This window comes from Rhinoderma darwinii, chromosome 6 (genome assembly GCF_050947455.1).
Source record: "Rhinoderma darwinii isolate aRhiDar2 chromosome 6, aRhiDar2.hap1, whole genome shotgun sequence".
Classification (NCBI taxonomy): Eukaryota; Metazoa; Chordata; class Amphibia; order Anura; family Rhinodermatidae; genus Rhinoderma; species Rhinoderma darwinii.
In genome coordinates, this window is record NC_134692.1 from 21,506,724 (window position 1) to 21,521,511 (window position 14,788).

At 37.7% G+C, this 14,788-nt stretch overlaps 1 protein-coding gene across 1 annotated transcript in view; it reads right to left on the reverse strand.

The window, feature by feature from the left end:
• The window catches only part of NEB (nebulin), a 156,666-nt gene that overhangs the window by 129,342 nt on the left and 12,536 nt on the right, over positions 1-14,788 (reverse strand). Inside the window, exons 3-8 of the mRNA XM_075831032.1 lie at positions 10,068-10,199; positions 7,916-8,023; positions 5,752-5,856; positions 5,549-5,653; positions 5,328-5,432; positions 4,581-4,685 (exon numbers count right to left, since the gene is read on the reverse strand). Coding sequence (XP_075687147.1) covers positions 4,581-4,685; positions 5,328-5,432; positions 5,549-5,653; positions 5,752-5,856; positions 7,916-8,023; positions 10,068-10,199 — 660 coding nt within the window. The remainder of the gene's footprint in view (positions 1-4,580; positions 4,686-5,327; positions 5,433-5,548; positions 5,654-5,751; positions 5,857-7,915; positions 8,024-10,067; positions 10,200-14,788) is intronic.

Consider the following 14,788-nt stretch of genomic DNA (forward strand, 5'->3'; position numbering starts at 1 on the left):
GCTCTGCCATGACTAACAACAGGACCATTTGGATTTTCCCATAACCCAACATGTTACCTGTTCTGAAAGCTGGAAACTCAAAAAAATCAGCATGTGGAAAACATAATGGGAATTCTAAGCTATAGAAAAAAGTAGTACCAAAGACGTTCTGGCACATAGTGCGATTAGTGATGAGAACCACTAGACCCGGTAAGAGGAATTCCCATTAATCGTAATAAAATTTTTATTCAACTAAAATACTAACAGGAGATCCAGCCATGAAAGCAAAGAATCTGTATGGCAGAAATCACTCCAAAAAACAGACATCATGTTGACCAGGCCTTAGACCCCATTCACGTCACATTTTTGATCTCTGTTTAGCGTGTGCTTCGGGAAAGCTCCCGACGTACATATTAAATGTGCCCATAAGACTCCACTAGCTTGCCGGAGGCCAAAATAGTGCCCTTTTGGCCTCCATCAGGCTTATATATATCGGTATACCCTTTTTTTTAGTAGACCACGCTATTCCATACAATGCGATCCCACATGACAACGGAAAACCGCGCTGTATATGTTTTTTTATGATTGGAGCCTATGGGTGACATATGCCACTGTATGGCATCCATCCATGGTATACATCATGGGCTTTTCAATAGCTTTTCATGACGTATACGTTAAAACGGATACTATAATAGTTTATGGTTGACGGATGTGACAGCTGCCTAACAGTGGTATCCATCACCCATAGAGTAGTATAGTATCCGTTTAACGTATACATCAGGAAAAGAGTGACAGTTCATAATGTATATGTTTTATATATCCCATAAAAGCCTATGGAGGATGGATGCCACTGTTAGGCATCCGTCACAGCCTACATTTAAGGTATACGTCGGAAGCTTTTCCTGGAGTAAACTTTAAAAAATTATTCGCTGTATACTCACTGTAGTATGTGATACACTCGCCAATATACATTCCCGTCCCCCGTCGCACTGATTCTGAGATTTTCATAGATTTTTATAGCGCAGCCTTCTTTGATGACGATACGACTCTTCATCATGTGACGGGCCCCGCTGTACCCTATGTACAAGCAGTAGCAGTAATACAGCGAGTACATAGAGTACAACGAGGCCAATCACATGGCGAAGTTGTATTGTGCAACTAAACTTCCGGTCCCCCGGCATCGCTTTAAAAATGTATGAAAATCTCAGAATCAGCGTGACGGGGGACCGGAATGTATATTAGCGAGTGTACTCACATACTGCAGTGAGTACATTGCTAATAATTTTTGGTCCCCACATAACCCCTTCAAATGTAGGCCAAAAACCTAGTGTGAACGGGGCCTTACATTTTGAGGCATGACAAGTAAGAGTAGTTGTGCCGAAAACATGTAACTATGATCCACTTAGTATCTGTTTCATGGGTGATTTATACAAAAAAGATTCAATCCTTATATACTTATGAGTTCTAGATCTTCTACCAATATTTCTAAGACCTAGTGTTCATGCACCTTGGTGGTCCACGAATCCTATAAAGGATTGACAATGAGGGATGAGCTGGTTCCAAGTGAAATACTGCTTATAGAAGAATACCGGAAAGGTTATAGTGTTACATAGTTCGTACGGTTGAAAAAAGACACATGTCCATCAAGTTCAACCAAGGGATGGGAAAAGGGAAGTAAAAAAAAATTCTACACATAGGAGCTTATATTTTTTTTTCTAGGAAATGATCTAAGCCTTTTTTAAAGCCATCTACTGTCCCTGCTATGACGGCTCCTGCGGTGACTATTCCATAGATTCACAGTAAAGAGGGCTTGTCGCCTCTGCAGGTTAAAACTTTTCTTCTCCAGACAGAGGGAGTGCCCCATTGTTTTTTGAGTGGGTTTTACATTGAACAGGATTTCACCATATTTTTTGTATGTGCCATTCATATATTTATATAAGTTAATCATGTCCCCCCTTAGTCGTCTTTTTTCAAGGCTAAATAGGTTTAATTATTTTAATCTTTCCTCATAACATAGATTCTCCATGCCCCTTATTAGCTTTATTGCTCTTCTTTGTATTTTTTCAACTCCAGGGCATCCTTTCTATGAACTGCAGCCCAGAACTGATGAGGCCTCACTAATGCTTTGTAAAGTGGTAATATTACATCCCTGTCCCGCGAGTCCATGCCTCTTTTAATACACGACAATATCTTGCTGGCCTTTGAAGCAGCTGATTGACATTGCATGCTGTTATTTAGTTTATGATCTACAAGTACACCCAGATCCTTCTCAACAAGTGAATCCCCCAGTGTAGCTCCCCCTAGGACATATAATGCATGCAGGTTGTTGGTACACAGATGCATAACTTTACATTTATCTACATTAAACCTCATTTGCCAAGTGGATACGCAAACACTGAGTTTGTTTAAATCCGCTTGAAATTCACAAACATCTTCCATAGACTGAACATTACTACATAGCTTGGTGTCATCTGCAAAAATAGAAATAGTGCTATTAATCCCATCCTCTATATCATTAATAAATAAGTTGAATAATAGTGGTCCCAGCACTGAACCCTGGGGTCACCACTTATAACCAGGGACCATTCAGAGTAGGAATCATTGACCACAACTCTCTGGATACGGTCCTTGAGCCAATTCTCAATCCAATTACAAACTATACTTTCTAAACCTATAGTCCTTAATTTACCCATTAGACGTCTATGAGGGACAGTGTCAAATGCCTTTGAAAGTCCAAAAACACTATATCCACAGCGGCCCCTCTGTCTAGGCTTCTACTCACCTCTTCATAAAAACAAATCACGTTGGTTTGACAGCTTCTGTCCTTAGTAAAACCGTGCTGGCTGTCACTTATAATACTATTTTTTGTCACATAATCCTGTATATAGTCCTTAAATAGCCCCTCAAACCTTTTTACCCACAATGGATGTTAAGCTTACTGGTCTATAATTACCCGGGGAAGACCTAGAGCCCTTTTTGAAAATAGGCACCACATTTGCCCTGCGCCAATCCCTTGGCACTATACCAGTCACTAGAGAATCTCTAAATATTATGAAGAGGGGGACAGAAATAACTGAACTAAGCTCTTTAAGAACTCTAGGGTGTAACCCATCTGGTTCCGGGGCCTTGTGTATATTTATTTTGTTTAATTTAGCTTGGACCATATCTACATTCATCCAATTCAGTATATCATCTGAAATATTAACAGCACTGGCACTGGCTACATCAGCTGCTCTTTCTTCTGTTGTATATACAGAGCTGAAGAACACATTTAGTAACTCTGCCTTCTCTTGATCCCCTGTGACCAACTCCCCGTTACCACTATCTAGGTGTCCTACATGTTCAGACCTTGGCTTTTTTGAATTTATATACTTGATGAATTTTGGGGGATTTGTTTTACTTTCCTTGGCCACCAGCCTTTCATTTTGTATTTTTGCTGATTTTATTACCTTTTTACAAATTTTATTAAGCTCTTTATAATTTACAAAGGTTACAGCTGTACCCTCATATTGGTATTTTTCAAATGCCCTTTTTTGTCATGTATTGGCGTTTTACAGAAGGTGTAAGCCATATGGGGTTTAATTTTAGTCGTTTATACTTGTTACCTATAGGAATAAATTTTGCACTATAATTACCCAAAGTAGATTTGAAAATCTCCCATTTATCATTTGTACCATTACTTGACATTAGTTCTTCCCAGTCTTTATCTTGAATTGCAGCCCTCATAGTGTTTTTGCCCTCCTAGCCTGTGTTTGTTTTTTAAAGTATAGGTAAAATTTTACTTTATTATGATCACTGTTACCGAGGTTTTCACGAACATTGACATTCCCAACAAGCTCTGCATTATTAGAAATGACCAGATCCAACAGAGCTTCACCTCAATTCGGGTTTTCCACAAACTGGCCCATAAAATTTTCCTGCAACAAGTTGAGGAAATGTCTTCCCTTTGCAGTTGAAGCCGAACCATGACACCAATTAAAATCCCAGTCATTAAAATCTCCCATTATTGCTACAGTACCCCCCGTGCAGCCTGCTCCATCTGTTTATATAGCTGAACTTCCATCTCCTCGGTTATATTGGGGGGTCTATAGATTACACCAAAAGTGTTTACCTCCCTTTGTAATTCCACCCACAAGATTTCAACCTCCTCACAATCTTCACCCTCTAATATCTCTTTCACACTCACCTTCATATCACTTACATACAGACATACACCACCGCCTTCATATCACTTCTTACATACAGACATACAGTACCGCCTTCGTATCACTTCTCACATACAGACATACACCACCGCCTTCATATCACTTCTCACATACAGACATACACCACCGCCTTTCCTATTCTCCCTGTCTTTCCGAAACAGTGTAAAACCCTGTAGATTTACAGCCCAGTCGTGTGAAGAGTCCAGCCATGTTTCAGCAACACCAACTATATCTATATTGATGTTGTTGATGATTTCATGATAATTTGCAAAGAAAATGTAATTTTAGGTTTATGTTTATAAGATGAGTGGGCGACATGGAGACATGTTTTCGCCTTGGGGTTGATGTTGACCCGGGTACTATGTACATGGCATAATATGGATAATAATATCTCACATCACTCAGTTGCTGGGACACTTTCTTGGCCATCGCAATGTCAGGTCGATCAGCCAGCGAGGTGAACTGAAGGTTTTGTTTATTTTGTCCCTTCTTATAATTGATCTGTAAGAGATGGAAATTAATTATTAACATTCAAAATAACAGCAAGTTGTGAATTAATATGTTTTTATTGCCCATGGATACAACTAATATAAACATATACTAGAAAGTTAAAATCAAGCTGTATATTAGGGTAGAGAAACTCCGGGCAAAAAATGTAAATTCAGTTCGGCCAGTCCCAAAGAGCTCTACATCTACCCAAAATTGTAATTACTTGAAACTCACTGATCCAGAGATCCTCTACTGTCCTTTATAAGACCACAGCTGAAGTCTGTGCTGGTCATGACGACCGAATAGCACTGGCACAAGGGCAGCATAGAGAATACAACAACTGCCAACTGCAGCGGTTGGCAGTTGTAGTATCTACTGCCAGGTGGCTCATGCCAATGCTGCTCCGTCGTTGTGTTGTCATGATCAGCATAGGCTTCAGCTGCGGCCTAGTAGAGGACGTCAGGAATGATGCCATTCAGAATAAAATTTTGGAAAAATTTTGCGATACCTGGGTGTGGTCTAAAGCTAGGTTTTTGGTTTTTCCCCGGAGTTAAACTTTATAAATACTTTGTCTTGTATATTTAGAACGTATGAATATTACTGAATAATTCTTAGTTATTTGTCAAAGAGATATAGTCTCCCTGATATACATACATCACTCAAAGCTTTCTGTGCATGAGCAACTCTCCTCAGTTCTGGACTATCCGAGTAAGGGAAAAAAGTTGTCTTGTCCTCTTCCCAGTCTGCTGTGTACAGTTTCTAGAGAAGAGATAAAAAACAAAAATGACTAAATACTTAAAGATACACTAAAATAAACTTCAGTCTTCCATACCTGGGAGTGGAGAATGAATACAATGCTATATCATAAGACTTACCTTGCTGAACATTGAAGAATTTTTCACTGCCTGAACAAGTTCAGGAGCGTCAGGGGGCAACAGGTACTTTTCTTTAGTATCTTCCCAATTTTGCTTGTACAGAATCTAAAATGACAAAATATTGGGTAACTTACTTCCATTATGTAACGGCCACTGAAATGCTATAGAGGAAGCATGTGCCTGCTGAGATGGCGCTCACTTACCTTGCTCACTTGTTGAGAAACCTTTTTAGCATGCTCTATATCTCTGGCTTTTTCATCAACGTGACAATTGGTTCTGGCAACATTACCATCCATACGATACTTCACCTACAACAGGATGGAAATACAATCAATAGACAATTATCCTTCATTTTACTTAAACGGGACATGTGAAGCCACAGGACATATACTACAACTAGAGTCTCAGAATATTTTTAAGGTCCCTTAATAATTTATATCGCTCCCTTGGGATCGTGGAATAAACTGACACAATGATAAGACTACTCTGAATCTTGATAACCCCCAATAGGACTACTCTGATAACTGTAGTCCCTGAATGAGAGGCTAAGGATACTTGTAGACCTGGGAAAGAAAGAAAGAAAGAAAGAAAGAAAGAAAGAAAGAAAGAAAGAAAGAAAGAAAGAAAGAAAGAAAGAAAGAAAGAAAGAAAGAAAGAAAGAGAAAAGAAAGAAAGAAAAGAAAGACAAGAAATGAAAGAAGAAAGAAAATAAGAAGAGAAAGAAAAGAAAGACAAGAAAAGAAGAAAGAACGAAAGAAAGAAAGGAAAGAAAGGAAAGAAAGAAAGAAAGAAAGAAAGAAAGAAAGAGAAAAGAAAGAAAGAAAAGAAAGTAAGAAAGAGAGAAAAAAAGAAAGAAAGAAAAAAGAAAGACAAGAAAAGAAAGAAGAAAGAAAATAAGAAGAGAAAAGAAAGAAAGAAAGAAAGAAAGAGAAAAGAAAGAAAGAAAGCAAGAGAAAAGAAAGAAAGAAAAGAAAGAAAGAAAAAAGAAAGAAAAGAAGAGAAAGAAAGACAAGAAAAGAAAGAAAATAAAAGAAAGAAGCAAAAGGAAAGAAAAGAAAAGAAAGAAAGAAAAGAAAGCAAAATGGAAAGAAAAGAAAGAAAAGAAAAAAAAAGGAAAAGGAAGAAAGAAAGAAAAGAAAGAAAGAAAGAAAGAAAGAAAAGAAAGAAAGAAAGAAAAGAAGGAAAAGAAAGAAAGAAAAGAAGGAAAAGAAAGAAAGAAAGAAAGAAAGAAAGAAAGAAAGAAAGAAAGAAAGAAAGAAAGAAAGAAAGAAAATAAGAAAAGAAAGACAAGAAAAGAAAGAAAAGAAAGACAAGAAAAGAAAGAAGAAAGAAAGAAAGAAAGAGAGAAAGAAAGAAAGAAAGAGAAAGAAAGAAAGAAAGAAAGAAAGAAAGAAAGAAAGAAAGAAAGAAAGAAAGAAAGAAAGAAAGAAAGAAAGAAAGAAAGAAAGAGAAAAGAAAGAAAAATAAAGACAAGAAAGGAAAGAAGAAAGAAAATAAGAAGAGAAAGAAAAGAAAGACAAGAAAAGAAGAAAGAACGAAAGAAAGAAAGAAAGAACGAAAGAAAGAAAGAAAGAAAGAAAGAAAGAAAGAAAGAAAGAAAGAAAGAAAGAAAGAAAGAGAAAAGAAAGTAAGAAAGAGAGAAAAAAAGAAAGAAAGAAAAAAGAAAGACAAGAAAAGAAAAGAAAGAAGAAAGAAAATAAGAAGAGAAAAGAAAGAAAGAAAGAAAGAGAAAAGAAAGAAAGAAAGCAAGAGAAAAGAAAGAAAGAAAAGAAAGAGAGAGAGAAAAAAAGAAAGAAAGAAAAAAGAAAGACAAGAAAAGAAAAGAAAGAAGAAAGAAAATAAGAAGAGAAAAGAAAGAAAGAAAGAAAGAAAGAGAAAAGAAAGAAAGAAAGAAAGAGAAAAGAAAGAAAGAAAAGAAAGAGAGAAAAAAAGAAAGAAAGAAAAAAGAAAGAAAAGAAGAGAAAGAAAGACAAGAAAAGAAAGAAAATAAAAGAAAGAAGCAAAAGGAAAGAAAATAAAATAAAAGAAAGAAAGAAAAGAAAGCAAAATGGAAAGAAAAGAAAGAAAAGAAAAAAAAAGGAAAAGGAAGAAAGAAAGAAAAGAAAGAAAGAAAGAAAGAAAAGAAGGAAAAGAAAGAAAGAAAAGAAGCAAAAGAAAAAGAAAAGAAGGAAAAGAAAGAAAGACAAATAAAAGAAAAAAGAAGGAAAGAAAAGAAAGAAAGGAAAGAAAAGAAGGGAAAGAAAGAAAGAGAAAGAAAAGAAAGGAAAGAAAGAAAGAAGAAAGGAAAGAAAGAAAAGGAAAGAAAAGAAAAGAAAAGAAAAGAAAGGAAAGAAAGAGACCCAAATTTGTATGAAGAAACTGACTTACCTCACTCAATTGGTTTTGGACTTTCTTGATCCTCCTGAGTTCGGGAGTATCAGTAGTGCTGGCGATCGGCTCTCCCCTCTGTTTTTCATACTTCTCTTTATATTTATTCTAAGACAAATGATATTTATAATGGCACAACCTCCTCCACCACTTCTTACCAATATTCTCCAATTATACACAATATTGTTTCAAATGTAGCCACCACAATTATTTTCTAAGAATTCAACATAAATTATTTGATATGATTAGAAAATTATATATTCTATAATATATTATAATATTCTAATGGGTGAAGGGGCTCTGATGATTTGTTTCTTTAGTATTGTTACCCCACACACATCCTTTAAGAAAAAAATAATTCTGCCTGTTGCCACTATTAGGGGGTAAATCTGTACGTGTCTCCTAATCAATCAACAGAGGCCCTGTAAAAGTATGGTGGCAACAGCAAGCCAAGATGTTTATAAGTATCTGTAAGGTGGAACAGAAGAATTGTGCTCTGTACTACAAATATGTAGCCACATAGCCTAAGGCTCCATGCACATGGCTGTAGCCGTAATCCCGGTCCGTGATTACGGACCGTCGCATTTGTGTGCCGTGCTCCCATTATAAAGTATGAGAGCACGGTCTGTAAAATAAAAAAAATAGGACATGTCCTATTTTTTACGGAAGCTTTCTACAGCCCGGAAAACTTCCCGTAAATATACGAGAAGGTGTCCGTCAGCCATAGAAATTAATGGGTCCATAATTATGGTCCGTAATTACGGATTAAATCTATGGTCGTGCACATGGGGCCTTATCAAGTATAAATATGAAGCTACAGCTCCCAGCATGTCCCAACAGCCACGGGTTGCAGACCTTTACTTTAAGTGAATATGCATCTTTTTTTTTCTTTTTTTTTTTTTTTAATGTAAATATGTCCCAAATTCTGTGCTTCTTTATTTTTAACATCTCTTTTTATCTATCAGAGCTCAGTTTTTCTGATACAAAGCTCCAAATTCCCTGCATAGGGCATATGGGAAATTTATTAGAACTGGCGTTTCATACACCAATCTTAATATAGAGAAATTAGACAATAATCACGGTGCCAAATGTGTCGCATTCTTCGGCCGACAGTGCGCCACAATTGTGAGACAATGAACATGGCCTTGCCCCTTCCCATTGGAGATAAAATAAAGAAGAAATCTCACCGCTACTCTTCTCCCCTCCAGGTCTCTCAGCATGCTGCGGCCCATAGAAGGTTCTGATGCTGAACAGCATCAGGGCTTTATATGCGACGCAGCATTTAACGTCCTGAGTGCTTGGTCACATACAAGGTCCTGAGGCTGCCCGGCATCAGATCGTTGTATGAGCCGGAACATGCTGAGGAAGGGGAGAAGAGGAGCGGTGAGGTTAGTATACATGTATACATATATTTTTTATTTATTTAGGTTAGTCCGATCTGGAGTAGTCAGGTCTGGGGGGGGGGGGGGGGGACAGGCCTCATTCCTTGCTACGCCCCACTGAGTGAAATCTACACAAGCTTGGAGCTGGCGAATATTTCTACAATAATTTATGCCAGTTTTCTAGCGTAAATTATAATACATTTGTCAATCTAATGTGGCCCCGCCACCCTTTAGAAAGTCCCCTTTTGAGCCTTTTTCGCTGCTTTTATACACCAGATAACGTAGAAAGGTTGATACCTTCCCCCCAATAGAGATAAATGTCAAAATTCTGTTTGCCTGCAGTCACCACTAGAAGAACCTTAGGAGAGTACTGCATACTATGTTATTATTGAGTTCAATGTTTGAACAGTATGCAGTAAGCTCCCCCTAGTGGTGGCTGCCTGCAGCCAGAATTTGGTCATTTAACATGCTGTGGAAATGGGGCTGTGTGTCAGAAAAACGGATGTGTTAGGAAACGAATGACCAAAGAATGCTGGTGGTCCTTAAAATGACATGATGACAAATGGTGGGGATTCACATTAAATAATGAATTATATTTTGGCTCTCATCAATCTGATTACAGGCAGAATCTAATTTTAAGCACATCATTTGTTACTCCACTAGATGGCAGAACAGTCTCACAAATTAGTACCTGTAAAGTACAGGTAAAATATTGAGTATCTATGAGTGGTGTTACTGCGATCAATATCCAGTACAACACATATACACACCTGACTGAACATGTCTTGCATTTTCTTGCTGTGTGCTATGTAAGGCGTCATAAACTTTGACGTATCCACCTTTTTCCGAATTTTCTTCTTCCTCTCGGCAGGAGCAGAGTCCTTCACAGCTTCAGGTTGAGGCTAAAAAAATAACAAATTAGTCAGATTTTCCATGTTTTTATTTTTTTATTTTACCCCTAGTACGTGCCAGATGTCCCAATCTGGTGTTCTCGGCCATTGAGCAGCCATCAGCAACTTTCCCCAGCAAATTCAGCTGATTGCCAGGGGTCTTATATTAAAGTGTAAAAGTGTAACTAAACTATTAACATGTCTTAGTGACATGTCAGAAATTTTGATCGGTGTTGGTTCGTGCACTGAGACACCCACCAATCGCTAAAATGAAGCGGCAGAATCGCTGGGATGAGCGCTGTGCCAATCCGTTTCTGATCGGCTTTTCTCGGTTTGGTTTACAGGCTCAATAGAAAGTCTATGAGTCCGTACACCGCTTACTCAGCTATGTGAGGAAAGCTGATCAGAAACAAAGTAGCACAACGCTCACCTAAGCGATTTTGCCACTTTGTTTTAGCGATTGGAGGGGGTTTCAGTGCATGGACTACCACCGCTCAAAACTTCTAACATGTCACTATGACATGAAAAGAGTTTTTTAAAAGTTTATGTCCCCTTTAAGAGGGCTGTTTGTGTTGAATTTACCGTTTGATGATAAAAATATAATTTGTGTTCTATATCTGAAAAGCAATTGTACGTTGACATATAGCAGACAGCCAGAAAGGAAGCTCTTTGCAGTAAATGTCCATATTGAACGGCGACAATGAAGATGAAGGGCATGCAACTCAAATGTTTATGGCAGATTAGCAGCAATTATTTAAATTAAGCTTAATCAAAATTCTGCAAATTTCTAATATACTTTTTTAATTTCCTCAATTTTTTCAAAAATCTTTTGCAGTCGGTGAATGGAAACAGTTGGTGAATGGAAATTTTTGTTTACATTCACAGCTTGAAAACCTGTCTTGATCATGTCCTATTGACACATATAACTTTGCTATACATATAAGGGTAAAGCCCTACGGAGCGGCATTGACTTGGACGCTATGTGGCCGAAAACCGCACTGGCACGCTGTTCAGCGTGGTTATTAAAATACTTGCTAATGGCCACACCATGTTGCGGTGTTTACCTGCAAAATCGTGCTGCCATTAATGAATAGACCCTGATGGCCACACAATTTTGCAGGTGACCAGCAGTTTGAGTGGTAAGAAGGGTTATTTTTTGGGGGGAGGAGCTGTAGCTTCTATTTGCACCATTTAAAGTACCATATAATGTACTGGAAAACGGAAACAAATTTATTTGTGGGGTGGAATTGGAAAAAAACGAAATTCCTCCATTGTTTTTTAGGTTTTGTTTTTACGCCTTTCACCGTGTGGTAAAAACGACAACTGAACTTTATTCTGCGTCCCAATACGAATTGATATCGTTTGTTTTTATATTTTTCTACTTTTACAAAGAAAAAAACTATTTGTTAACAAAAAAATTGTTCCGTTTCACCACATTCTGAGAGCGATAACATTTTTTTATTTTTCCGTCAATTGATTGGTGTGAGGGCTTATTTTTTTGCGGGACGAGCTGTAGTTTTTATTAGTACCTCCTTTGGTACATACGATTTTTTGATCACTTTTATTTCATTTTTTTTCAGCACTAAGGTGACCAAAAAGCAATGATTCGGGTGTTTTTGATAATTTTTTTTAGGCCGTTCAATAATGGTATATTGTGATAGTTCTGACTTTTACGGATGCGGCGATACCAATTTTTTATTTTTTATTTATTTTTTTACTTTTTGCTTGAGGAAAAATGGGAAAAGGTTTTTTTTTTTTTACTTTTTATATTTTAGTATTTTTTTTACACTTTTTAAAAATGTATTTAACTTTCTTTTACAAATTTATTAGTCCCCCGAGGGAATTTGAACGAGCGATCTTTAGATCGCTGGAACAATACGCTGCAATACAAATGTATTTCAGTATATTGTTATTTTTACAGGCTTCTGCTAAACCATGCCGGAGGCATGGCTAAGCAGAGGCAGACAGAAGGCAGCCGCGCTGCCATGACAACCATCGGCGCCCCCGATCGCGCTACGGGGGGCCGTTGGGCTGTCGGAGGGGGCCGCCCCCTCCTCCTAACGGTTTAAATGCCGTGGTCGTTATTGACCGCGACATTTAACTAGTTAAACGGCCTGGAACAGCACGATCGCTGTTCCTGGTTGTTAGAGCAGCGTGTCGGCTGTAATACACAACTGAGAGCTGCAGTGTGTGGAGCAGGCTCAGCGCGTGAGCCCGCTCCAAACATCACCCCCCTGCTCCATGACGTGTATTTTCGTCATGGGTCCTTAAGATTTAACAAGTATTTTGACAATTTGAGTCGATTGGCGTGCTGGCACAGTTTTTGGCTGCAGCCGGGTCAATACCGCTCCGTGGTGCTTTTCCCTTAGAGTTCTCTATTGTAACAAGCCCTGCAGCTGTGTGAGCAGAACAATCACCACAGGTTTTCAGAATCTACATCTAAACAGTAGATGGTTCCATTCACTGACAGTACTGAAAATGATGGTGAATTGATACACAAAGTAAATTAGAAAGTTTCAGAACTTCTCATTATAGAACAATTAAGTTTTAAGCCCCTTAAATACAGAAAGCAAGCTTTAAATAAACAACATGGCTGTGCTGCCAGATAAATGGCGCATCAGTAACACAATAACATTTCAGCAGCATTGGTCTGTGCTACCACGGGGAAAATGACAATAAAATGAATGTTACTGAAGTTAATGTAAATTTAAGGTATGAAAAAGTAATAATGAACATGAGCGTAAGATGAATAAAACACCATATGTGATCATAGCGAGCGCGTCATCCTGTGTTGCTGGATGTCAGTGCGTCACGTCCAGAAGCACGAGGGTTAATACGCTTTATTTTTATTTTTTTATCCTCATGAAGCTGCTGTTATAAGGGATTTTTCTACCGGAAAATACTATTGTCTGTATATATCCTAATAGGTCCACCTAAACATTTTAAAGATTACATATAGGAGAGTGCCCAGGGCTGAGAATTAATGGGTGTTTAGAATGGCCGTCCATGCAGCCACCTGGGGAAAGCAAAGTGGCCTAATTCTACTGCTACTTCTGTCTTGAATTTGGCGTGGGTCACAGCGAGCAAACCCCTGCTGATCAGACAATCTTGGCATATCCTAGCAACATGCCACCAATGTCTGTAATGACACAACCCATTTAAAGGGGTTGTTTGGAACATTGAAATATGGTTAATTCCATTCAGAACGGAGAGTGCCTAAACTTTGGTATGTGTTCTCTGAGTCATTGCAGTCACTTTTAAAGAAACTTTTGGCAAAACTTACTCACTGTGTTAGGTCTAGTGGAGGGACTAAGGAGGCGGGGCATGACACATGGATTATTTTTTTTTTTTTTGTTCTTAAAATCCTTGTGTCAAGCATCGGCCCTCATGTCCTGCACTAGAATAGAAGTGAGTCATTTTGCTCTGAGTGTTTATTTTGGGTATAAGAGATTATCCATTTTGGCCCTGTTAGGGTATATGGAGGTAAAATGGAAATAATAAGGCCAAGACTCCCCAATTGTAACCTGAGCCACAGCAAAGAAACTGCTCCTGCTGTTCAGCCCACAGGTACTCACTTGTTTCTCCAGGTGGCCTGTGATGATTCACCAGGTGCCTCCCCTGGAGATAACAGCTGATAGTGGGGGTGCCAGCATCAGCGCATGGGGTTGTCCCATGGTTTAAAGGAGTATTTTGTAACAATCAGTATGTATGACATCATTATTTCTTGACTATATAAATGGAGTAAACATTTACCTACTTCTCTCGTAAAACTTTCCAAACAGTGGATCTTATAGAACCTTTAATAAAGTTTTCCAACAAATTTTTCTTAATTTAAAAAAAATACATACAGATGTAGCCATCTGTATGTTGACTTTTAACGCAATACACAAAATCTAACTTGAATTTTTCAATGGCTTTTCAATAACTTTTGTTATGTGATATCGCACTGCAGCAAGTTATCAGAGTAAAGATGAACTTGGCTACGTCCGTACCTGCTTTTCAATTAAAATAAGTTACAGTTATATTTTTGGGGGAAATTCAAAAGAATAATTATTAATTTATTTATTTACAGATTTAAAAATCCAAGTTGACCATTGAGCTGAAAGTGAATCTCCACCTTTTGACACCATGTTGTTTTTAGCTCCAATATTTTGTGCTGATTCTATTCTTAATATATATTTTTAGCATTCAGAGCTTTGTTTTTTTTTATACTGAGCTCCAAATTGCCTGCATAGACATAGATTTTAAAGATAACATGTTGGCTACCTGCCGCCACCACTAGAGGGAGCTTAGGAGCTTACTGTATACTGTCTTATTATTGAGTTCAATGTATTACAGTATTCAGTAAGCTTCTGAGCTCCCCCTAGTAGTGGCTGCAGGTAGCTAGCATTTCAACTTTTAAATCTAAATTAAATTAAGTCTATGCAAAGTTTTTGGAGATTTTTTTAAGAAATTAATCACCACCAATTTTGGACCCTTTTAGTTAACAAAAATAATGTTCAATGGTGGGAATTCATTTTAACTCCAATTTAGATATTATTGGGTTCATCCTGAGTACTATACAGACATTTCCACTAATGGTTGATTCCTAGATCCCTATT